Source organism: Podarcis vaucheri (genome assembly GCF_965113315.1).
Source record: "Podarcis vaucheri genome assembly, chromosome: 7".
NCBI classification, from domain to species: domain Eukaryota; kingdom Metazoa; phylum Chordata; class Lepidosauria; order Squamata; family Lacertidae; genus Podarcis; species Podarcis vaucheri.
The window spans coordinates 18,117,605-18,143,411 of record NC_138765.1 but is presented as its reverse complement, the minus strand read 5'-3'; the positions used below and the strand labels follow the sequence as shown (position 1 = coordinate 18,143,411).

At 44.7% G+C, this 25,807-nt stretch overlaps 3 protein-coding genes across 7 annotated transcripts in view; all 3 read right to left on the bottom strand.

Moving 5' to 3' along the window:
* Window positions 1–4,861, bottom strand: part of LOC309537185 (interferon-inducible GTPase 5-like) — a 64,824-nt gene extending 59,963 nt beyond the window's left edge. The window contains exon 1 of one of the 2 annotated variants that reach the window (XM_082231819.1): window positions 4,752–4,861. The gene's annotated coding sequence lies outside the window, so the exon portion shown is untranslated. The remainder of the gene's footprint in view (window positions 1–4,751) is intronic. The other variant, XM_082231820.1, reaches the window with a different exon arrangement.
* The window catches only part of LOC309537187 (interferon-inducible GTPase 5-like), a 32,049-nt gene continuing 7,457 nt past the window's right edge, over window positions 1,216–25,807 (bottom strand). The window contains exon 2 of the mRNA XM_082231825.1: window positions 1,216–2,549. Within this exon, the coding sequence (XP_082087951.1) occupies window positions 1,289–2,521 (1,233 nt within the window). The 5' untranslated portion in view covers window positions 2,522–2,549 and the 3' untranslated portion in view covers window positions 1,216–1,288. The remainder of the gene's footprint in view (window positions 2,550–25,807) is intronic.
* LOC309537163 (interferon-inducible GTPase 5-like) overlaps window positions 15,074–25,807 on the bottom strand; it is an 81,844-nt gene continuing 71,110 nt past the window's right edge. Inside the window, exons 1-3 of one of the 4 annotated variants that reach the window (XM_082231770.1) lie at window positions 20,069–20,157; window positions 19,747–19,880; window positions 15,074–16,643 (exon numbers count right to left, since the gene is read on the bottom strand). In XM_082231770.1, the coding sequence (XP_082087896.1) occupies window positions 15,470–16,643; window positions 19,747–19,880; window positions 20,069–20,134 (1,374 nt within the window). In that variant the 5' untranslated portion in view covers window positions 20,135–20,157 and the 3' untranslated portion in view covers window positions 15,074–15,469. Of the gene's footprint in view, window positions 16,644–19,738; window positions 19,881–20,068; window positions 20,158–25,807 lie in introns of those variants that run through there. The other 3 variants (XM_082231771.1, XM_082231773.1, XM_082231772.1) reach the window with 3 other exon arrangements.

Below are 25,807 nucleotides of genomic sequence, written 5' to 3'. Positions count from 1 at the left end.
AACTCCCTCTCCTCCAACTATGTTGAAGATGAACCAGTCTTTCTGTGTTTCATAGCATCCTAAAATACAATACAAATTTGTGGGCATGTGTATGCTTATTTCCAGAGAAAAAGCCCTCCCCAAAGGCTCAGGCTTCCCCTACCCACCCAGCTGGTGAAGAAAAGATTACCGGTAATCATTACAACAAGGAGGCTGAGAGAAAACAGGCTTGTGGTTCAGGTTAGGACAACTAAATCTGGACTGTTGCCTATAGCTTTCCCATGCCTGGATTAAATGATTTTTTACAACTAAAATTAGAACAGTTGGGGAAATAATTGCAGTAGGGAGGATTCAGAAAAAAAATTCTTAAAATTTTAATATTTATAATTTTATTGAGATTAAGTCAATAAGGCAAAAGGAAAGAATAGCAATCAAAGGAGGAAGAGAATACATTATAACATTTTAAAAAGCAGCAATAACAAAATAACCACAAAATATACTAAAGGCTACAAAACTATATAGTATATTTTTGCATGGATAAGCATGTCTTGCAGGATCCCACCCAAAACGATATCTGTGTTAGATCTTGTTTAATTTCAACTGCTTCAGATTTTGATATCTCCTCATTAAGATCAGTAACTTTTTGATCCAGGGCTGTAATTTTAAGATTCGCCTTTGCTAAATTATCCTTCAGACATTAATTCTGCATCACAATTTACTTAAGCGTAGCAGCATACTTTTTCTCCATACTTTACGTTTTGCTGCTGCAAATTTGCTGCATGTTGGAGGGGGAGACATCCGTCGTATTAACACTGACAGGTAGGATATAAGAAGAAGAGGATTTGACATCCCGTTTTATCACTACCTTGAGGAGTCTCAAAGCGGCTAACATTCTCCTTTCCCTTCCTCCCCCAAAACAAACACTCTGTGTTTGGGGCTGAGAGACTTCAAAGGAGTGTGACTAGCCCAAGGTCACCCAGCAGCTGCATGTGGAGGAACAGAGACGTGAACCTGGTTCCCCAGATTATGAGTCTATCGCTCTTAACCACTACACCACACAAAAATTGTCCAGGCAGGCTACTGATTAAGCTTTGTTACAATAGGGATGCCTTATGTCTGGGATTCGTCCATTGGAAGTAGTGTCCAGGCAGAATTTTTGAAAATTGGTAAAAAGGTCTGTGAAAAGTCAGAAGTGTTGATTTTTTGGGGTAGATTTCCTTTAAAATAGCTCTAAATAGCTTTCAAATAGAAAGATGAGATAATGCGTGTTGTACCTGGATGTCTCTTCCCATGTAGATGTATTGGCTGTTTACTTGCGTCTCTTAGGCTCAGCAGCCTTTGCCTGAACTTTCTCTGCATCTTCCACAGCATTCTCCAGGAAATTCATCAGCAAGCAGAATATGGCAGCAAAAGAATTGACCCCACCATAGAGAGACCCCAACACAGGTATAAAATCCAGAAACAGCTCTACCACTGTGATTTCTCTCCACATTGCTGTCCTCTCCAGGAGATCTATGGCGAATTCTTTCGTGATATCACCGGTGCTTGGGGTATGTTCAATAACAGATTTCAACTCCTCAAAAGGTTTCCTCACACGATTTGCTAGTATATTGAGGGAATCGTCATCCAAGCCAAAAACTTTGCAGATATCCCTCATTGTCGATACCACAATGCCAATGTCAAAACCAAATGAGAGGAATGGGATAGGAATCAACCCAACAGTACAACTCACAATGGCTCTTTTCCATATCAGGCTCTTCATAGCAGCCTTTTTCTTTGTAATGCTATCTTTTGTTAAAATCGGAACACACATAATCAAAACAACTCTCTTGATTTCATCCTGTTCCTTCTCAATGGTCTCTTGAAGGAGGGGGAAATCATACTTGCTCAAATCCCACCTTGATATCAGAAAGACCCTTGGAGAAGACACACCTAATGCCTTCAAATTATCATAGCTATCTTTCCGTATAATGTCAAGAGTTTCCTTCTCAGACTGCATCATCTCATCGGTGTCCCCCACATCGATGCCTTTTGTCCGCCTGTCATTATCTATATCGATATCCACTTTGCTGCGCACATAGTAGAATTTCTTCTTACTTTTCTGGATCTCAAGAGCCAATTTGGTGTCATCCTCAGTGAAGCGTCCCGAGGAGACAAAGATGAAAAAATCATAACTGTTGAAATTGACCTTCTTTAGGTATTCCTTTGCACTAAAATTATTTGTTCCAATTCCTGGTAGATCCCAAAATTTGACTTTGGGGAATGTGGGGCATGTATATTCTTGTGGCACCGTTGTTGTTTCTGTCACCCCCGTCAGAGCTGCACCCTCTCCATGATCTTTCATTCCTCGCAGGGCATTGACAAAAGATGATTTCCCGGCACCTGCTTTTCCTGTGATGGCAATTTCCAACGTGATGTTATTTAATAAATTTGACTGCTGTTGAGCTTCAGCTGAAACAGCTTCAAATGTTTTTTTCTCCAAAGCAGCCTTCAATTCAGCAAGGTCTTTTTTTAAGGTTTCTATTGTTATGGCAAGATCCATGGCAGTGATTCCTTGTGGCTCAGTTTATCTGAGAAGGAGAAGAAAACTCTAATAGTTAAATGATATCTTTCCACACACTTTTCTGGTCATCTTTACAATCTGCGGTTTATGTGGGAAAATCAATTTACTTAGGGCATGTCACTGAGACTATTGGATTGTTTGAGCAGCAGTTGGTAGTATTTCAATAAAGTGAAGAATTGCGCCTGTTGTCAATCTCTCAAAAATCTATATGTGCATGCATTCACACATAACCCTTAAAACATGTTTATGTGAGATGTGGATCTTTTTTGAACTCAAATTGTTCATTCCTCTAGAGCAGGCATGGCCAAACTTGGCCCTCCAGCTGTTTTGGAACTACAACTCCCATCATCAATGACCACTAGTCCTGTTAGCCTGGGATGATGGGAGTTGTAGTCCCAAAACAGCTGGAGGGCTGAGTTTGGCCATGCCTGCTCTAGAGATTTGACTAAAGGAAGCATTTACACACAAACTAAGGATTCCTCTTTTTTTTTTTTTTTTTTGCTAAAACTTTGGATAAAACACTTAATAAAAAAAAAAGCCAATGCACTGTGCATATCCCTAGTATATTCTGCCCAAGCCTTGTCCTGCCACTTTCACAAAAGTGACCATAAAATGAAGAATATTTTTAGAAATATCACCAAGGGGGAGATAAAAAAGGAGTCAATGGGTAGGAATAAGTGATGCAGAAAGAGCCCAGAAATATTCTTAAAGTGCAGTACTGGGGAAAATATCCACACTGGGTTCTTGTCAACTAACCTTTACTCAGCGATGACTCAGTGAAATTAATAACCATGCCTAAGATCCATTAATTTTAATAGGTCTACTCTGAGTAAATGTTAGTTGAAGACAATCCATTATCAGCAACATTATCTTGTCCTGAAAGCCATATAAATATAATGAATATATGAATGAAATACCGCTAAACGAAAAAAGAGCATTAAAGACATTCTGAGGACTTAGCTGCACGATACATTAAGTGTGGGGTGTTATCAGTGGGGTTTTGTTTGTTTGTTTGAATTGATATGGGGAGGCGATTTTGCAGCAGGAGTAAAGTGCTTGGGGAAGGGAAGTTTCATCTTTGGTACCACAGTCATGGAACGACACAGAAAGCCCCGAGAGGGCGACTTGGGAAAGTCGTAGAAACATAGCACTGTAGAGTTGGAAGGGATCCTGAGGATCATCTAGTCCAACCCCCTGCAATGCAGGAATATGCGGCTGATCCATACAGGGACCTGCAGCCTTGGTGTTATCGGCACCATGGTCTAACCCACATAGCTATCCAGGCTCATTAGGCAGCACCTACCCAGAAGGAAGAGAAGCTCCAGCATCTTCTGCCCTGCCCTGCCTTGAACCCTTGCCATGCAGTTTTTTCTAATCAGAAGTGGTGCACAGATAGCATTTTTACACACCAGCAAGTGCTGGGACGCAGCCGTGTTCCTGCTGCTTTCTTGTAGGGACTGGGGGGGGGGTCTGCAGAGGGATGTATTGAATTAATATGCAAAAGGGTGGCATTGGCTTCAGAGCAGTTACTTAAATCTCTTTTGCTTTGCTTCTGCACTAAGGGTCAGCGCAGATGGTCTCTGCCTCTTCGGCACTCAGGGCATGGAGAATAGAAGTTGCTGTATTCCTCTGTTCTGCACCCTGTTCTCCGTTCTGACAACGAGGTTGGGGTAGGGTTGCCAGACGTTCCCAGTACAATATGCATGTGTGCTTGGGCCCAGGGTCTTTTGCCTCACCATCCTCACTACTGACTCCCTGTTTCTATTCAGCTTCAAAGAAAAAAAAAGACAAAACAAGTGTCCCTGGGTTCATTGGAAAAAACACCTGGAGACCGTAGGGTGAACTGCATTGCAATGGTAATAAACGTCTTTTATTAAACTTGTCGGGGGGAGGGGATTAGTAGCACGAGCTCTGCTTGCTCCCTGTTGATGGCATGTTATTTATTCCCTTTGCTGCGGGAAGAAGGGCAGTCTTCTCAAACATCATTGTTACTAATATTATTGTTGTTTATAATATTATATGATATATGATAACACAGTAGCTATAATGTAATGGTTAATATAATAATAAAAATGTAAAAAATAACAATAAAAAGGTAAAAGGTAGACGACGACAACAACAATTGTATCTGTCACCCACCAAACAAGGAGCTTAGAGTCTCCGTTAACGCAAACAAGCTCAAAAAGAAACGCAAAGTTCAACTCCTTACCTGCTGCCGAACCGATTTTTTACAGCCAAGCTCAGTCCTCTTCTCGGAGGTTTGCTTCGAGGTTTCTCGTGCTTTTATCCGTCCTGCTCTCTCTCTCTGTCTCCCTTTTATACCCTCTCTCCCTCCTGACCCTCACACTACTAAAAGCAAAAAGGAAAGCGAAGGTAGCCAGCGAGGATGAAATAAGATCGCAACAAATAGCCGAAGCCGCATTCCTGGCCAAGCAGCCCGTTTGCCAGCGGGGATGCTGCCTTTTTTGGGAAGTCCCAAAGGATCACCTGTGGAAGCATTCCATGGAAGTAATCTTTTACCCGTGCTGTTATTGCCTCTTTGTCAGTCTCAGCAGCACCTGAGTTGTCGGCACTTCTTACTACAGCTGTGTGGAATATTTGCAAAGTACCGTAGAAATTTCCTTTTTTTAAAAAAAAACTTTCCAATTAATCAGGTCCATTTATTTCAGCTGGTGTGCTCTGAGCATGAGTATATTGGATAAAATCCTTTGGCTGGGGTGTAAATGGCAAGCTGGGGGAACAGAGCAAGTGCTATGAGGAGAATTCAGCTGATCAGGGCAGTGGCGTCCCTGGTTGCACAACCAGACGTGCATCTGCAGTACATCAGATGCGTACTGGGCACAGACTTATTAATATAAGAATGCAATGACAACAAGGTTCTGCCTCCTATATGAAGTGCATCAAGTTCTTTCTTCCAACCCTCTCCTGTTATTTCCATGAACTGAGAATGTCCATAAACTCACAGATGGGCTGTGCCTTGTTGTAGCTGTGCACTGAAGATCAGCAGTGATCACTGGTTTTGATCTTGGAATGACATACAGTGGTACCTCAGGTTACATACCCTTCAGGTTACAGACTCCGCTAACCCAGAAATAGTGCTTCAGGTTAAGAACTTTGCTTCAGGATGAGAACAGAAATTGTGTGGCAGCAGCAGGAGGCCCCATTAGTTTAATTGGTGCTTCAGGTTAAGAACAGCTTCAGGTTAAGAACGGACCTCCAGAACGAATTAAGTACTTAACCCGAGGTACCACTGTACATACTTCTGAAGGGAGACCCCGAACAGAGACATAAAACCCCCATGCAGTTTAAAATCACCAAGGTACTTTGAGCTTATCTCCAACAAAAGCCTAATAAACAGGTTCAGGCACATATTTCTAACTAAATGCTCTGCTGGTGATGATTTGCAACTGTATACCCTGCATAACCTTGAAAGGGGAAAGTAGCTTTGGGTTTTTAATATCTTGGAGCAGAAATTAGATCCTGTTTACAAGTTCCCCTCTCCCCCTCCCCCTCCCCTGCCCAACACACAGCTCTGCTCAAACAGGTGATTTCTGAGAAAACGAAAGTTAGTGGGGTTGCTGTAGGTCCTCCTCCTTCTTGCAAATCCTTTCTTGGACTGGGCTGGGTCCTGACTGGGTTTCTGAACTCTTACCGCAGTACAGTGTGTCAAAAGATTTCAGATTAAAATAGCCTCTGCTGGCACTCAGAGCGTGGGGCAAGAAATCCCCCCTGCAGACACTTCTCAGTTGGCTTTGCAGATGCAGTTGCTACCTGCCTGCCCGCCCGATTGCAGTAGACGGAGTCGGGGTGTATGTGTGGAAAGAGCTCCAGCTCCCAAAGCTGACCATGGGAAAGCAGCATTGATTATAACACAAACATCCTGGCAGTGGCAAGGAAATTATTTTAACCAATTGGTTTATTTCATGAAAGCTTATACTCCGCTTGATTCTAATAAAACCTCAAAACGGTTTGCAAAAAGATAAAACAATAAAATCAGGGGGGAAATTTCAGCCGTGCTTTAAGATATGCAAGAGTTAAAATACTAAAACAGATTAAAATTACCTCAACTTTCTATTTGACAAATGCATTGGGGAGGCTCCTGTCTAGCTGAATGCCCTCCTTCAGTTTCAGGGTGTATGAGGGAAAGAGCATTGTGAAATAGATGTTGCATGGGGCTTGTGATAGACAGCTAACTCTTGTTCCTAATGTAAAAAGCAAATGCAGCATATATATATATATATAGAGAGAGAGAGAGAGAGGGAGAGGGAGAGAAGAAAGGTGAATGCTGCAGCCTGCATAAATTACAGATTGATACCATCCTTGCAAGCAGATTCACATAGGACACTAGTGGGTTGTTGTTTTTTAGTCTGCCATCAGATACAGAAAAATTCATTTGGGGACTGAAAGAATTAGAAATATAGTAAAAAGTCCATTAGTCCCAAAGTCTCCTTTTGGTATTGGTCTTAATTCTTATACATTGGGTAAAGGTTAAGTTAAGGGACCCCTGAGCATTAAGTCCAGTTGCAGACGACTCTGGGGTTGCGCTGCCCATCTTGCTTTACTGGCCGAGCGAGCCGACATTTGTCTGCAGGCAGTTTTTCCGGGTCATGCGGCCAGCATGACTAAGCCGCTTCTGGCGAACCAGAGCAGTGCACACAAACTCTGTTTACCGTAGTTTTCGCTCCATAACACGCATTTTTTTCCTCTGCATGGGGAGGAGAGAGGGACAGAGTGCCTGCTTCTTTAAAGGAGCAAAGCGAGAGGGGAAGGAGCCACTTACACGAGTGTAAGCGGCTCCTGTCTGGTTGGCTCCTTTAAAGCAAGAAGGTTCTGCTTCTCTCCCTCCTCCTCACACAGCGGCTCTTCTCCCGCTTTGCTGGAAATAGCAGGAAAGATTTTCAGCACGCTGTTACGGAAAAATCTGGGTGCGGGGTTACTCTGCCACCCAGCTCATCGGACTAAGTCCGTGGGTCCCTGCGGAAGAAAATGAGCTCAGCCGGACGCAGGAGCAAACTGCAGAAGATCCAAGTTTATTGCGCAACAGGTTCAAGGCGAGATTGAACAGCCAGAAAGGGGTGACATGAACTTTTGAGATTTCCCTCCATATCCCAGAATACAGTGCAAAATACATCCCAGTTACATCATGAATACATTAAGAGGTTGAGTTACACAGATTAACATATGGAGGAGGGAGGGGGAATATGCAGGGAGCTGGAGATATGCGCAGATAAGCACATCCTGAGAAGACAATGGTCCATGTACACATAGTCTGTCACCTGGCATTGCCCGGAGGAAAGGTTTGGCAGAGTGATTTTGACAGGATTACTTGAGAGATTATGGAGGACAGGGGAGGGGTGATGGAGTCCTAGAGAAATTGAGCAAATATATTGTAGTGAAGAAGACATGCCCCCCCCCGTTCCGTATCAGTCCCCCATTCGGAGATAGATTTGCATTAAAGTTCTGTAAGAACTTGCAAATCTTTTCTCCGCACCCTAAATCTCGGTGAATGGGATGTGTGGCTTTATGCAAACCTGAAAGGGACTTGCAAGCCATGCCACTTTAAGGATATTTGCATAGAAATATAATGGTGTAACAGTGCACATAGTTAGACATAGGATATCACGTAAATTAATATTTTGTTGCTCAGTTACTTGTGGTATTCTAGCACCTTGGAAGAAATATTTTCTCAATAGTGATCTATGCTTTACATTTAGGCAGGAAGGTCCACTAATGACTGAAAAGTGCAGTTTGCTTCCCCCCCCCCCGCCATTTGTGTGTTCTCAGGTGTCAAGGTAGCTCTTCTGTGGTCTCACATCGGCATGGTGTCGCAATAGTGGCAATCCCTGGTGAATCCACTTAGGGCTTTCATATTTATCATGTAGCCTGGCACCCACCACAGCTGGCACAGGTTTCGGACACGTCCTGAGAGAAGTGTCTTTGCCTTGGCCAAAATCCATGGGATTTCTTATTATTATTATTACAGGCTCTGGTCTTGCAGTCCTGGGAAGTTGCTCACTTGCACTTTAAGGACCAAAAAGCTAATTGCAGCCTGGATACACTTGCCCAATTCAAACTGAGTCCAATTTGAATTTATGTGCCCATGGTTCTCAACCTTTCAAACCAGTCTGTTAAAGGAAAACCGTTCTTAAAAGGGCACTTTGTCCAAATAAGACAATTTAACTCTATAAGGGATCATTCCTGCTAAATCAAAGCATATGCACCTTCATGTATCTTATCAGCTTCTCTTTGGTAAAGCGAGTTTTAGCACATTTTAAAATGGGTAGGGAAGTTGGCAGAGTGCCAGGTGGAACAACGAAATGTGGTTATAAATTTATCTAATTCTAAACATTGGACTACATAATAGCCTGACCTATTAAAAGCATAAAATGTATGAGAATCCTCCACTAGGGTGTAAGGAATAAGACATTAAACATAAAAACAATTACACACAAAATAGCCCCCCCACAAATAACACACTGTCAGACACATTTCAACATTCCTACGTAATAACACGTAATACAGAACAAACTAATTAAATATCAGTTGCATATCTTGACACAATTGTGATCTTTTACGCATGTATCTTTTGAATCCTGGAGCACAGAGGCTTGAGGTTCAAGTGAAAAAATGTCCTTGCAAGTCAACTCCACCCCCCTTTGTCAGGCCCACTCCCCTGGCAGTCTATAGCCTTTGAAAGAGATAGCTGTGGGCACTTTGAAAACTCTGGTCTTGTGATGGCTAAGTTGAGGGGTTGTTGCTGCTTTTCATCATTGCACATCTGTAGAAGTGATATCCTGTAAGGGGGCAGGGTTTTGGGGACTTAAAAACACAGTTAGACAAGGAAGGGGCAAAAGGCAAAAAGGATGTCCTCCAGTTTCCATGGGAAGCTGCAAATAATAACAATCTTAGCACATTAAGCATTTTATTCGTTTCAATATTATTATCACATTTCCACATAATTACTGTTATTATCTGCTAAGTTTGTTTGCTTTCCTTCACTTGGTTTTTGTTGTTGTTGTTCTTTTCATATTATAAAATAAAAATTACTCCACATGTATAGAAAGAGAACTGTAAAAAATACAAAGGTTAAAAAATACAAAAGGAAAGCAAAAATTAGATTACCAGTCAGATGAAAACAAACTTGACACAAAGACATCGGATTAAGAAAAGAATTATTATTAAATATATTATCAAAACCACGCAGATTACTACTAGACTGAAAAAAATGGGAAAACCATGGGGAAAAACTTTAAATTCACCATGTGCTATCTGATAAAAGAACTTCATGAAACTGACTTTCAACATGTGATGAACATGTCCCCAAAGTAGAACACACACACACAAAATTACCTATGAGGAACCAAAAGTAAATAAATGCTAAGACACGCAATTAATAAGAAACTTGAAGTAACCTGAAGTAATCTGTTTTGGCATTTTAACATCCCAAATGACGTGACATCAGTTGTAATGTTAATAGCGGAATACTGGGAAATGAGTTAATACCAAGAAAAATGAATGGCAATTTAAAGTTGTGCGGGTACCTTGCACTAGCCAAAATGACAGAATTAATAAGAAATGCTCAGGCCGAAGGTAAGCAAGTACCATTCCACAAACAATGTTTGGTTGTGCTTCGATTAACTTCATAGACATCATGGAGAAACGGATTAAATAAATGAAAACAGATTATTTGTAACTTAAAAGAGTGTCAAAGCCACAAAGAGATGGGAGTCACTAATATAGCAGGAATTCAGACTTGTTTCACAGAACAGAAAGAAAGTTGCTGTGGGAGGAAAAGGGGACAAACACTTTGTTATCGGGGTTCACATATCCTGTTAAAAGGGAAAATTATTTCATGTGAGAAGCCTGTCAGGAAATGCTGTTCCTAAAATTCCCATTGAGGGGGGGAATGCTTTGATATTTACCTGTGAAAAGAATTTGGCATGTTAAGATTTGGAACCTGGAAAGCTCTTGACTTTTGATGGGCTAGTTGTTTTTTGTTGTTGTTTGTTTTTTTAAGCCTTTTGTCTTACGTAGCCCCTGGAGCAAAGAAACATTTAGGGTGATTTCCCTCAATGGTTCCAAGTTTTTGCATTTGGATAAATTTGTCTCTGCAGTTCTTGAAGAAACCTCCTCTCCCCCCTTCCAGTTCCCCCCTTCCTCTCTCTCTCTTCTTTAGCTAATCTAGCCTCTGTGCATGTGCAGAGTTCATGTCTCAGCAAACCTTTTATACTATTGAAAATGTTGCATCCTTTGGCTAAATTACCATTTGAATAAGGGAAGGGAAGGGTAAGGAGTAGATTTTGAAAATAGGGTTTGATTTTAAACAAAAAAAAGAGAAACTCAGCAATTTAAGTATTCACCAAAACTAGCAATTTCAGCCCAAGCAAAAGGGACTGCTTCCTTTATGTACAGGAAAGGGCTAATATCCCTCTGGCCATTCGCGGAACAATGCCGCGCCTTTATATATGGGAAAAAATTGGCCAGAGAGTCTGAATTCATAGGATTTTTTTTTTAAAACATTCTCAGTCATTTCAGCCTTACCATTTGCAGACAATTTTTCCTGCCCTTTATTTACAGGATTGGTCAAGGCGCATTCTACTTGACTATATGAATTTTTATGTGCTTAAACTTTGAATAGACTTTTAAGTCCGATTTTTGTAGATAATAGACAAAACAATAAACACTGTAATCACTTAAATGCCTGATATCACCAGTTCTGCTTCAAACATCACGGCTTCACCTCACACCTTTTAAAAAACAAAGAGCAAATCTGGGCTGAATTTCAACACATCAGCTACAAATTGGGAAAGTTGAAAGGGACCTGGGGTCATCTAGTCCAACCCTAAAATACAGGGTTCACAGGAAGATTTCGCAGCAAGATTTGTACTACCAAAGAGACATACACATTTAAGTACAGATTTACAACTGGGACTAAATGCAAGTTCCTATAGAAAAGATCTTTAAAGGAAGATTGAATTGAACAGTTTTCCTAAGATAGGGAGAGGATCTTTTATAAAGCAAAGTTAATTCAATTGATATAACCACTCACAAATAATTAAAACAGCCATAGATTTGATTTAAAAGGAATACAAAAGTAAATTTTTCCTGAACTTGCAGAGGAATAGTAAGCCTAATCTATGCCCCCCCCCTTGCAGTTTCCTTTAAAGGAAGCTTACTCGGGAGTAAATTTACCTGGCACAGAATAAGAAGGAGAAGGGGGAAAAAAAACCTGAAAGAGACAGAATGAAACAAGGGGGGGGGCATTTTCTAAGAAAAGAGGCCAGGACGTCTTATAGAGACTGATATCAGGAGCCTTACAATAACTCTCACAATAACCAAATCAAAGTTAAAACTGGACTCACATAATTTTCTTAGAAGGAACACCATACTTTCATAGGCATATGCTTAATGAAATACATACACTGCATTTTAGCTTGAGAGCAGTTGGCTCAACTAGGCTTTTGCAGCAGAAACATTAGGTTTTACCACTTGGGAGGAAAATTCTCTTTTGGAGCCCCTCTCAAATAACAAACATTTGCACACTTCATTCTCAATTTTTGTCTTATGTAGGACTGCTAAGGTCCAGCATGGTTTCCTTAGATTTAAATTTTTGAAGCAAGCTTGCAGTTTAAACAATGCACACTTAAGAAAGGCAGTCTGCCAGAGACAGAAGGAACAGACAACACACATAACAGACAACATGTAAACATACATATTCTCATATATGTATTAACAGACAACACACATAACAGACAACATGTAAACATATATATTCTCATCCTTTAGTTGGTTATTGCAAGGAGTTGGGCCACTACCTTTGGGTCCCACATGGTTTTATGAGCCTCCTTGCCTCTTTAAACACACCACCAGTTAAACAAACTGGCAGGGCTCACAACGCTTGGTTGACTGGGTACCCCTTTATGATTCACGCGTGTCTGGACAGAAAAAGGGGGAAAGAAAGGGGTCTGTAAGGATTGGTATGTCTAGGGGTTTGGTATGCTTAGTACAGGGACATATAGTAAAGAAGAGAAGGGGCTTCTAGTTGCCTGGCAACTTCCTTAGTGGGTTTTAGAGAGCTCTAGCTATCCGGTTCCTTGTGTTCCCTTTTCCTATTTCCTTATTTCCTTATTTCCTTATTTCCTTTAACCTGGGGTCTCTTTCCACTCTGCCGGTCCTGCCCAATTCCTCATGGGCTATCCCTCCTGGCAACCTCCTACCTATCGTCACACTCTCAGGAAAAGGGGCCCTACTGAACGCCCGCGCCGTGCGGTGCCAGATCGGGTTGTCCCTGGATAGAGTTTCGGGTCGAAAATCCCCCTTGCTTTCGGAAGCGAGCTTACAGTACACGTGGTATGTAGCCCGACCGGTGCGGCTGGGATTAGGATAGAAAGCAAGACCACTTCCTGCCCCCTAGAAAGGACGCTCGGGAAGTTCGGAAAAAGAGCTCCAACCCCTTGCTTTCAACCGGGATACCCGTTGCGGAGAGTCGGCTATCTTTCAAGTCGGGTCTCTCCGTCTTACTTTCGGGCTCCCGATTGGTGCGGCTGGCTGGAGATTTTAAGGAAAAGAGATAGAGCTCAGAACCCCCCTTTCGGGTTGAGCAGCGGTCCACGGTCTCTCTCACTAACCGGACCAAGAGAAAGGCAAGAAGGAGCGATAGAGAGGAGGGCAGAGAATTCAGTTGCCAGGAGATTCCACCCCCTTCCCACCAGCGCACTGGATTTTCCTTTTTCCTTATACTCACGCGTCTTCTATGATGATCCCGGGATCGATGAATAAGCCAGCTGGATCCCTCTTTGCTCCCCGGCTGAACTCCCAGGGCTTTCGATTACCGCCCAGAAGATGGCTGGGGGTCCAAAAGGATCTTCCCAGGCAAAATGGCCTGGAGCCGGCTGAAGATTTCGGGGCCCCCAGTCAGCAGCTTGGGAGAACCGCAAGCCCCACGTTGGGCGCCAACTGTTACGGAAAAATCTGGGTGCGGGGTTACTCTGCCACCCAGCTCATCGGACTAAGTCCGTGGGTCCCTGCGGAAGAAAATGAGCTCAGCCGGACGCAGGAGCAAACTGCAGAAGATCCAAGTTTATTGCGCAACAGGTTCAAGGCGAGATTGAACAGCCAGAAAGGGGTGACATGAACTTTTGAGATTTCCCTCCATATCCCAGAATACAGTGCAAAATACATCCCAGTTACATCATGAATACATTAAGAGGTTGAGTTACACAGATTAACATATGGAGGAGGGAGGGGGAATATGCAGGGAGCTGGAGATATGCGCAGATAAGCACATCCTGAGAAGACAATGGTCCATGTACACGTAGTCTGTCACCTGGCATTGCCCGGAGGAAAGGTTTGGCAGAGTGATTTTGACAGGATTACTTGAGAGATTATGGAGGACAGGGGAGGGGTGATGGAGTCCTAGAGAAATTGAGCAAATATATTGTAGTGAAGAAGACATGCCCCCCCGTTCCGTATCAACGCTAAGGGGGGGGGGAGAACCAGAGCTTGCTTGCTTTAAAGGAGCAAAGCAGGAGAGGAGCCGCTCCTTTAAAGCAAGCTGGCTCTCTGTATCTCTCTCCTCCCGCTTTGCTGGAAATAGCAGGAAAGATTTTCAGTCTCCTCCCGCTTTGCTTTTCAGGTAGGCTCCTTTAAAGCAAGCAGGCTCTCTGTCCCTCCAGCAAAGTTTTTCAGCTCGCTAAGGAGGGAGAGAAGCAGAACCTGCTTGCTTTAAAGGAGCCTACTGGACAGGAGCCGCTTACATGAGTGTAAGTGGCTCCTGTCCGGTAGGCTCCTTTAAAGCAAGCAGGCTCTCTGTCCCTCCAGCAAAGTTTTTCAGCTCGCTAAGGGGGGGGGGAGAGATGCAGAGCCTGCTCCATTCGTGCTCCTTGTCCCTGAGGGCCTTTTCCTTCCCTCCCCACTTAAAACGTGGTTACAAAGCACAGATCCACATGAATCCTCAGGATTTTTGCACTGGGTCACCCCAAATTCACCATCAGATCACATAGCATGTCCATGGCTACAGTTTGCACCCAAAAAATCACGCACCCACTGTTACCTGGGACTGCAGTGGTGCAAAAACGTGGTTACAAAGCACGGATCCACATGGATGCTCAGGATTTTTGCATTGGGCTACCCCAAACTCACCGTCAGATCACATGTCTGTGGCCACAGCATGAACCACAAAAATCATACATCCACTGTTTCATTTAGAATATTTTTTTTCTTGTTTTCCTCCTCTAAAAACTACATACGTGTTATGGTCGGGTGCGTGTTATCGAGCGAAAAATACGGTATCTTCCCGCTGGAGCGGTACCTATTTATCTACTTGCACTTTGACGTGCTTTCAAACTGCTAGGTTGGCAGGAGCAGGGACCGAGCAATAGGAGCTCACCCCGTCGTGGGGATTCGAACCGCCGACCTTGTGATCGTCAAGCCCTAGGCTCTGTGGTTTAGACCACAGCGCCACCCGTGTCCCATCACATACATTGGGTAGAGATACTAATTTAAGAAAGTAATGGTAGGGTTAGGTAGGGTTTTTTTATGAGAAGCTTAATGTTTATGGAATTTTTAAAATAAAAAAACTGATCATCTGATTATTATTTTTTTAATGTCTTTTGGTGGTGGTGGTTGTCTTTTTTAAAAAACCCACACTGCCTCCTTATGATTAGCAAATCCAGAATAACTCATGCCAATTTGCTCTATTATCATTCATGATACAGATGGGAGAATTGATCTTTTCTTAGTGCAGACTTTGAATCATCTGGGTTCGATTTTAAAGCTTGGGACACACACAAGCCTTTTGACCTTCCCAGACTTTGTGCTCGCCATGTCTTCTGGGAGCTTGTTTTATAAAACACAAAATGGAAACATGTATAATTTGCCAGACACTATATATCAAGCACTTAGTCATCATAGTCCATCTGTTTGCTGCTAAATGGACTTTCCCCCCTCTGCCTCAAGAGCTTTGGACAAGACCCTCTGGGTGTCATTAGCAGCACCAGATATGCATTTCTGCAGCATGAAGTAGGTGCGAAGAAGCGAAATCCCTCCGGACAGAAGGCTGCCAAAGATGGGGAAATGCTCCCAGTGGTGATATTCATAAGCCATCACTGAGAGTCCCACCAAGTCTGGCAGCACCCATAAAATGGCAGAGAACATTCCTAGCGACTGCATTGCTGCTTTAAGGGCTGTGCTTGTCTTTCCAACACGCTGGGCCAGAGCTGCAAGGGATGGATTGTCCAGGCCAAAGTCCAGGAAGCACCAGGAGCGGAACTTACTAAACAGAAATATGGGGAGAAGGAAGGGAACTGGGCTTCCAAGAGCGACCAGCAAAACAAGCCTTTTGGTCCAAATCTTCTCCTTCACAGTGGTTTTCTTTTTCTCTAAGATAGGCAGGCAGATGCTAGGGAAGCGGCGCAGAAAGGCTTGCCTCTTCAGCCGCAGGAGATCGTTCTTCAGCGTTTCCTGCAGGAGGGGGAAGTCAAAGCAGTCGGCTTCCCAGTTGGAGACGATGAAGACTTGTGGGTCCCTCACTCCTTCTCTTACCAAGCACTCTTTGCAGTCCTCCTGGATGTGCAAGAGGACCTTCTTCTCACTGTAGTCAGATGGCTGTTGCCTCTTGGCGGCCAACAGGTCCAGGTCTGCTTTGGTGCGCACAAAGTAGAAGCTCTTGCCCATATCTTGGATCTCACGGACCAGGTCAGAATGGGTGGAGCGGAAGCGCTGGGAGCCGACAATGACGAAGAAATCAAAGTGATTAAAATTGACTTTCTTTTCAAATTTGTCCTCTCCAAAAGTTGGCGTTCCCCTTCCGGGGTGGTCCCAAAGGATCACTTGTGGAAGTGTTGGGTGTGTGTAATCCTTGACTTGCACAGTCGTCATCTGTATGCCAGTCTCAGCGGCACGTGGGTCATCGGCCCGAAGACCCAGCATGGCATTGATAAAGGAGGACTTCCCGGAGCCGGGCTCTCCTACTATGGCAATGTGGAGCGGAGTGCTGTTGAAAAAGTGCAGTGGTTTTGCCAGCACGTGCGACACAGCGCCTGCCAACTGGCCCTGAGAAATGGCTACCTCAAAGTCTTCCACCATTGTGGTTCTTGGTGCACTGAAGAGAAAAGAAGCAGGAAAATGTTAAGTGACCAGCCTAATTAAAAGCATTCATTAGTGGCATGCCCTCCATAAAATTTCTAGTGTTGACAATTTTATAATCATTTGCCAAGCAACAAAGCTTTACAGGTATAAGGTATGAATCCCATCCGATCCCATAATTCAGAAGTGAGCGCAAGGATAAAGTGCCCAAAGGTCATGCGACATCAGGAGCTGGAGTTGGCGAACAATAAAACACCTGTTGTCAGTAACATTAACTCTTTACTGAAAGAAAACCAAACAGCGCAGGCTGACTGAACAAAAGTCTTCCCAGTATCTCTTGCCCCAATGAAGCAGTCATAAGGACTGTATGTCCCCACATTCCCCACTCTCTAAGGCCCCTTCTTCCCCAGCAACCTGAGATTCTTTCGTCTTGTCTCTCATTGCTCTGCCTCTTCGTTCCTCTTCATGTTCTGGGAGACCAGGTGGGAGGGAAACTGGTTACACCACAAGGGGGAGATTCCCTGTCTCTGCTCTGCCTCTTGACCCCCCTCCAGTTCTGCCTCTGATTCTGGACCGCTCTCTGCCACAGACTCTTCCTGCTCACTAAACCCTGTTGCCTCTTCAGCTTCCAACATCTCCTCCTCCTCCCAGTCTGCTCTCTCTTTTCCATCTGACCACTCATGTCCATCCCACCCCCAATCCCTTGGCTCTGAAACTTCTTCCCTTGGGGGTTCCCCAACTGCTGCCTCCCCCCACTCCTCTGCACCCAGCCAACCCAGGACACAGGAGCAAAGCCCAAGAGCCCTGAATATAGAGAGGGACATGAGGAAGGGGACACTCAACATTTTAAGTAACTGCACTTCCTGGTTTTTTATTTTTTTAGGTTGGGGACGGAGGCTGTGTCCATTACATTGATGATTAAACCTCACATGTTTTTAGAAAGATGCAACAAAGAGTTATCAGTCTGAAGGTGCAGAAGAGGAGGGTCTGGTCAAAGAGAAGAAGGGGTTGGGGCAGTTTTACTTAAGTACGTTTTAAGAGTGCATCCTTTAGACACTGTATGTAAATTCTGCCCCTGCTTGTCATTGAAGTCAGAGGTTTTCAACCTTTTTAAGTCCATGGCTCCTTTGACCAAGTATCAGTTATGTCACCCCTTGCCTGCAGAGCAGTCAGCCTCTCATTCTTTTTCAAACACCACCCCTCCCCTTGTAAAGTCTTCCCTCAGCCTCCTCTCCTCCTCTCCCCTCTCTGGCATCCACTGCTGCTGCTTGTGGTCTCTGAGCTGCCCTCCCTGCCCTCAAGAGAGGTGCCTCCTCACACTGCCCCACAAGGACCTGGGACTTGTCTGTCCATTCCCAACAGCAAGGGCTGGTGGTCTGGCTGGCTGGGCTTCCTCACCCCCTTGCCTGCTTACTCTGAGGCCCTGCTTCAGCTCCTGTAAACCAGCACCCCCTGGCCAGCCCCAGAGGCACCATTCACCCAGGGATCTTGTAGTCTGGGATCCTGCAACAAATAGCTGTGCAAGCCTTTGGAGGAGGGAGGGAAGGGAGAGGGAAGGAGGCCAGTGTTGCCCACAGCACCCCTGACTATCATTCAAGGAACCCCAGGGTGCCACGGCACACTGGTTGAAAACCACTGATTTAAGTCATTAATAACCACATATGCCTAATGTGTCTGAATTCCCCCACCCACTTCCCCCCTCCCCTGGTGCATATTACCAGCTTTCCAAAGGAATGGTTTCTGTTCTCAAATTCGGGAAAATCTCCCCCCTCCTTCTCCCCAACCTACTGAAGGACCAGACACAAATTCCTTGCCTCTTGATCCCTCAGCAAACCTTTATCCCCCCCCCCCATCTCTCTTCCCCCCTCCGAAGAAGTCACCCGGAAGGCTGCTGAGATTTTGTGTTGGTGTTGCTGAGAGAGGAAGGGGGGGGGAGTTGCATGAGGAAAGTGAGGGGGTAAAAAACCCTCTAAACAAAGGGGGGCCCGAAGTGCAGAGCAGGGTCTGGCTTGTAAAGATGGCCCAAAACTGGTCGTTTCTCACCCCCACTCCCTACCATCTTCCCTTCAGGCAGGGAGAGAGTGGGATGGGAGTTCTTTTCCTTCTGATCCTGGCATCCAAGGTGAGGGAGGAGTCAGGAAACGAGCGGGAGGGGCTAATGAACGAGGTCTCCCTCTCCCTCTCTCTCTCTCCCCCTCCCTCCCTGATCCAGGTGTGTGTTGGGTAGGCAGGTGAGGAGCAGCCTGGAAGGGAGGACTGTGTGCACCAGTGGAGAGATCTGGGATCGCCAGGTGGGGGGGGGCAAGGGAGGTGGGCTGTGAGCTCTCTCTCTCTCTCTGTGTGTGTGTGTGTGTGTGTGAGAGAGAGAGAGAGAGAGAGAGAGAGAGAGAGAGAGAGAGCTCTGAGACCAGAAAGTTATCCTTGTGGAACAAATCAGTATGATATGGTTTGTATGTCTGTGTATTGTTTTACAACTGAATTACATTTTTAAAAAACTGTCAAGTCACATCAAAATATCATTTTCTTGGCTGAAACATTTTATTAAGAAATTAAATATTGGCTTTTCTGTGAAATAATTCATTACAAGCGGAAGTGCGTGAGGAATTGAATAGGTGGAGGAGAGACGGAAAGGAGAGCTAATTTGTCCGTGGCTAGGGGGCGCAATATGGACGGTTCTGCCAGGGGCGCCAGATCACCTAGCTAGGGCTCTGCCTGCTTCCAAAGAGCTCCCCGCTCCACTCTGCCAAACCCAAATAGGGAAAGAGGCAGGAGGCGAGAGGAGCAGGAGGGCAGCCTCGTAGCAGCTGCAGAGGGGGATGTCGAATGAACACGCGTCACCGCTCGAAAGGGAGACCCGCGTTGACTTCAGAGCAGTTACATACAACTCTTAGAGTAGCACCAGCTCTGCTTGCTGCTCCCTGGTGATTGCATGCTATTTATTCCCTTTGCAGCGGGGAAGAAGGGCAGCCTTCTCCAACATCATTAAGAGCAAAAATAAACGATTCTGCCGCCCCCGCCTAGCAATGAGCTCAGAGTCTCCTTTAACGTAGACACGCTCAGAAAAAAAACAAAAAACACGGAAATCATCAGAGCCCCAGGAGAACTGCTCACCTCCTTACCTGCTGCCAGGCCGTTTTTTTCCCCAGTAAAGCTCAGTCCTCTCTTCGGAGGCTTTGCTTGCTGGTGTCTTAGGCTTTTCTCCGTCCAACTCTCTCTCTCTCGCTTTTATTCCCTCTCCCTCCCGGTCGTCGCACTAAAAAAAAACAAAGAAGAAATCGAAAATACGAGCTAGGACGAGATTGCAACGCAGAGCCAGAGCCGCATTCCCCGGTAGAGGGCGCTCCAAGCAGCATGATTGACAGCAGTGCAGCTGCCTTTCCTGGGAAGATCCCAAGGGATCACTCTTGAAACTTGAAGCATCCGAGATGGTTAATCCTTTACCTCTGCGGTAGTTGCCTCTGTGCCAGTCTCAGCAGCTCCCGCGTTTTCTGCACTTAAGCCCCACATGGCACTGATTTCAGGGGGGTTGATCTAGATGACCCTTGGGGTCCTTTCCAACTCTACAATTCTACGATTCTGAAACTTTCCAGAGCCCGGCTCTCCTACTACTGCCGTGTAGATTGGAGTCTTTGCAAAGGACGGAAGAAATTTCAGGAGCGGCGCGAAATGTTTTGGCACGTGCAAAGAAGCAGGACGGGTCCTATCGCTTGTCTCAACTGCCTTGAGGTTTATTGCAATTAAGCAGGACATAAATGCTGCGAAATAAACAGCGTTGTTCCATCATGCTTTCTTCATAGCGTGGATGCTTGCAGCTCATGATCTCGTTAATGTAACAGTGGCAACATTTGTACCATGATGTATTTATTGCTTAAAAAACCCATTACAACAAAGGTGGTATCTAACATCGATGGTAACAAAGCTTTATGTACTCTCTGGCTCCTATTAACCAGTGCAAATGAGGACAATCATGCAGGCAGGATAAAATCTGCCACTCACTCTTGATATTTGGGTAGATCTTCTGTAATTCAGAGCAGGGCTTTGAGTGTGGCATCCCCTGTTCTGTGGAATAGCATTCCTGCAGAGATACGACAGGAACCTCCCACCGGCAATTTCTGGAAACAACTGAAGATGTTTTCATTCTGACAAGTCTCCCCAGGTGGATCAATAGGTTGCTGCCATGAGTTTCTATTTAGCATTGTTTGAAAACATATTACGGTAACTTTTGTGTGTGTGTTGTTTTCAACTGCTTTTCAGCTGTGTTCATTGCATTTTTTACACTGCCTTTTGGGGAAGATAATAATAATAATTATAATCATAATAAATAGAACTCCTGATGAATTTTCATGAGAACTTTTTAAAAAAAGGAAATAGCCAGTTGATATGGAGATGGGAAGAGCTGAACTTAAATACTGGAAAAATGAGAAACTGAGAGAAACTGAAAATAATAAATTTGCCCACTTCCCGCAGATCTCCCCCTACGATGAAAGAAATTCTTGCTGACATTCCCCCTTCTACACAAATGTTAATGGGGCAGGAGTCCCTGTCCTTTTTTTCAACTCATCTCCCCCTCATCTCCTCTAAAATTTGCTCTGGAAAGTTGCTCCCAGCTGGGAAGGTGTGCAAGTCATTTGCTTGGGTGAGCAGAAAACATAATGCAGACAGTGATGTTGAAGCTGGAAGTTCCTCCTATCCTTCAGAAGAAGGATATTGAGAAGCAGAGGAGGGCGACCAATCAAAGCTCTGGAAACCAAGCCTTATGAGGAACGGTTGAAGGAGCTGGGTAAGTTTAGCCTGGAAAAGAGGAGATTGAGAGGAGATACGATAGCCATCTTCAAATATCTCACACAGAAGAGGGAGTAAGCTTGTTTTCTTCTGCTCCAGAGGGTAGGGCCTCAAATGGCTTCAAATTACAAAATTGCATATGAGGAAGAAATTGTTTGTTTGCTTTTTGGAAAAGTTCTAACATTCTGCAGAGTGCAGAGCGGATTTAGAGCCCGCATGACAAGCTGGCTTTGCAAACCAGGCAGGCAGGAAGGACACCAAACTCCCTCAGAGTGTTCCTAGACTGACAGCAAAGCCCGTGTCTTATCTGACACCCTCAGCCTTAGGGGACATCATGCAAGGCCCCCTGGCACTGCTACCTTCAAGAGTTTTTGCAGCCTCACACAGAGAGACTTCCCTTCCCTTCCCCCAGCCTTGGGAGCTGGAGCTCTTCACCACTCCCACCTTCCGACTCTGTTGCTGATTATTTATCCTGCTTAATCTTAGGAAGGGGAAGGGAGCTGCAGCTTTTTGTTATCTTGGAGCAGAAATTACATCCTGTTTCCAAGTTTTCCTCTCCCCCACCCTTGACCAGTACAAAGCTCTGCTCAAACAGGTGATTTCTGAGAAAAGGAAACCTAAATGAGTTCGCCCTAGATCCTCCTCCTTGTAAATAATTTCTTGGACTGTGCTGGGTCATGACAGAGAGCAAAAGGAAGAAGAAATTTCTCTAGCCTGAAAGCAGAGGAGGAGAATGCAAAGCAAGTTTTCCCCAACAGTCAAAAGAACAAATTTGCTGGAGTCTTTGTATCATGTCATCCTATTTCTCCTGAGTTTTGATGCAGTATGATCCCCACATGGCTGGCTCCAAAGGGCCGAAAAACTGAAGCATATGGGGTGGTGTGGGCGTGCAGAGCAGAGCCGCGATGGGTGAAAGAGGGAGAGGAGCTGGGGAGCATGAGAATGACTTGCGCAGAGTTATAGGACCAGCTCCCAGGGGCCAAGGTATGGAAATATTGGAGGGGGGCTGCTCCCGACAAGGTGATGGGCATTGCCATTCAAACGGGGTGCATGCGCCACATCTTGTGATCTATGAGGTGAGGCAGGGCTTACCTGCCTCCCCCCATATTTTAAGTTGGCATCCCAGCACACAGTCCTGTTACCTCTGCTGCTTGGCTCCCTCTCCCTCTCCAAGCCCGGCAGGAGTTGTGTTCCTGCTACTTTCTCACAAGGACAAGGGCAATGCCCATCAACATTTTGGGGAGGGATTGCCCCCCAAATATGATATTTGGAGGGGAAACACATGTAGACTCCTAACTCGGTGGTTAAAGTGGTTATCAGAGGCTGTCACAGGGGGAGGGGCCTGCTCTGAAGCATGCTGGGCAAGTGTAAACCCCATGAGACCCCGAGGTGTGCCCCCCCCCCGCATTTTCTCCCTAGGGGAGGGGGGATACAAGCAGCTCCTCCTATTCTGCAAGAGGCCACTGCACTGCCATTAGCTCTCTCCCAGTGTTTTGCATTGCCTGCTTTTGCGAATGTAACTGAGCATCTAACTCTGCCCTCAGCATGGCAACCCCAGATTTCCAGAACTTGTTTCCATGAGCTCATTACTGAGGTAGACACCATGTTTCCTTCCCTCTTGTCCGGCTGTATACTTAAGCTGCCTTCTTCCACTTCTCCAGGAGATTCACGTTTGAGAGACTCCCTTGCATGGCAGCGAACTCCTAGGGGCTGTTTCATAGATGTTGGAAGGTGCGCAGGCTGGTTGGCGCAACCCAGTCAGATGGGCAGGGTACAAATAATAAAATTGTTGTCATTGTTGTTGTTGCTCTGAGTCATTTTGGATGGTGTTGGGCGTTGTTGTTGTTGTTAATTGAATTAATATACTGCCCTATACTTGGGGGTCTCAGGGCGTTTCACAGAATAAAATCAAGATAGAAAACCAGAAGATAGCAAATAAAAACAAACAAACAGAACAATACCCCACCCCCAAAAAACACATTTTAAAAGGGCATAGGATGTACTGTATTTTTTGCTCTATAAGACGCACCAGACCACAAGACACATCTAAAAAACACATTTTAAAAGGGCATAGGATGTACCGTATTTTTTGCTCTATAAGACGCACCAGACCACAAGACGCACCAGACCACAAGACGCATCGCTGCGCAGTGAAAGCAGCAATCCCTCTTGCTGTTCTGGCTTCTGGGATAGCTGCGCAGCCTGCATTCGCTCCATAAGATGCACACACATTTCCTCTTACTTTTTAGGAGGGAAAAAGTGAGTCTTATAGAGCAAAAAATATGGTACATCGGATCCGCCAAAGGCCTGGTTGGAAAGAAATGATTTTGCCTAGTGCCTATAGGTGTATAATGAAGGCACCAGGCAAACTTCCCTGGGGAGAGCATTCCACAGACGGGCAGCCACTGCAGAGAAGGCCTGTTCTTGTGTTGCCACCCTCTGGATCTCTTGAGGAGGAGGCACACGAAGGAGGGTCTCAGAAGATGATCTCATGGTCCAGGTAGGTTCATATGTTGTTGTGATTAAAAATATATAAATTGTTTTTAAAGATGGAATAGTGAGTAAGATGGGTTGGCTGGCCTGATCTGGTGTGATCTTGGATTGCCTCAACATAATCTGACCCAATCCTATGTTGATACAAATTGGCCCAGTCCGATTCATTAATTGGATTGGGCTGGAACTGATGCACAGCCCAAGTGAAATGTGTTCTTAAATAAACTGAAATTTTTCTAGCAACACTTAGCTCTAGAGCCCCTGCTGCCATATTGTCCCAAGTCTCTTTCTCAGTTGCCGTAATTCTCCTCATGAAGTTCCGTTCTCAGCGCCACAGAAGCTTCAACATGGAACATAAGTCCCTTGCACTTCGCTCTCAGCTGTTCAGAAAGTCAAAGCAGTGTTGTAAATCAGATGGTGTTGGGCAGAGTCTGAGAAGCTTGTGCTCAGACCCACCCATGAAAATATCAAATAATTATGGAGGAAAGTAAACCCACTTAACTTCCTCCACAAAGATCCCCTGGATTTAGGTAGGCTCAATCCAATTTGTAGGGTCTCCTATGCCTGCAAATTTCACCCACTTTGGCCAAAAGGGAATTATTTGATTCCTCATTATAATGAATGGGGACACAGAGCTTTATTTGGTTAGAGTTGTGTGGAACCCAAAACACAGATATAAGCAGAGAGAGTACAGAGTAATTAATGCACAGATACTTGGTCACACCTAGTGAGTTGGAATGTGTTTGTCAGGAGTGCATGTAGGAGCCTTGCCCTGGTAGGGCTTTGCAGGATTGGGGCCTTCCTGAGTTTGGCCTGGAAGGGCAAGGCGCTGCCGCACAGGGAAGGCTTGGCAGAAGACTCGTAGCACCTGGTAGCAGGGGTCAGGAGGGGTATATAAGGCTGGAAAGCTTTACAGAAAGATTGCATTCTGAGGATGGCTGAACTCATTCCACAAATAAGAGCTTGTGTTGTTGACTCCCAGCTTGATGCATAGCCAATGCATAGCCATCTCTTAGTGTAGCTGCTAGTAGCTATCCGTGTAGCCCCCTCCCACAGCTGGAAAAACTTGGATTTTTATCTCAGCAGCTGGTAACATCACGTATGGACTATAACAATCTCAAAAACAACTGGCGAGTGCTTGGAATGAACAAGTTCAATGTGCACTGAATTACTTTGAAAATATCTGAACTACATGTGAAAGTAGTTCCCATAATTGCTGGGCAAACTGAACATGAATTAAGTTGATGTTGGGGCAAAACGAAGAATGATTTCTAGCTCATCTTCAAGTTCATTGCCACTTTCTAAATGCTTTAGAGTATTTCTACAAAACAAATTTGCGAAGGATAATTTGGATGAGCTTGAAGTGAACTGAACATAAAGAGAACTGGTTTGTTTCATAAAGGGATGAACATGAATGGGAATTAGTTCTTTTACGGACGTGTTGAACTTGAACTAGTTCCAAGCTCTGATGTGGACAGAGACCTGATTTGAAGTCTTGTTTGTTCTGATGATGTCGTCTCTGGTTTCTTTGTTTTCTAAAAAAACAAGAAACAACAAAAAAAGGAAAATAAAAAGCACATATCCCTCAAAAACAAAGAAAGAATGAGAAGCACCTATCTGGAGTTATTTGTGGCAGGAGGACACCCAAAACTCCCTCTCCTCCAACCATGTTGAAGATGAACCAATTTTTCTCTGTTTCATAGCATCCTAAAATACAAGGAAATTTGTGGGTATGTGTATGCTTATTTCCAGAGAAAAAACCCTCCCCAAAGCCTCAGGCTTCCCCTACCCACCAAGCTGGTGAAGAAAAGATTACCGGTAATCATTACAACAAGGAGGCTGAGAGAAAACAGGCTTGTGGACACCTAAATTTGGACTGTTGGCTATAGCTTTCCTACGCCTTGA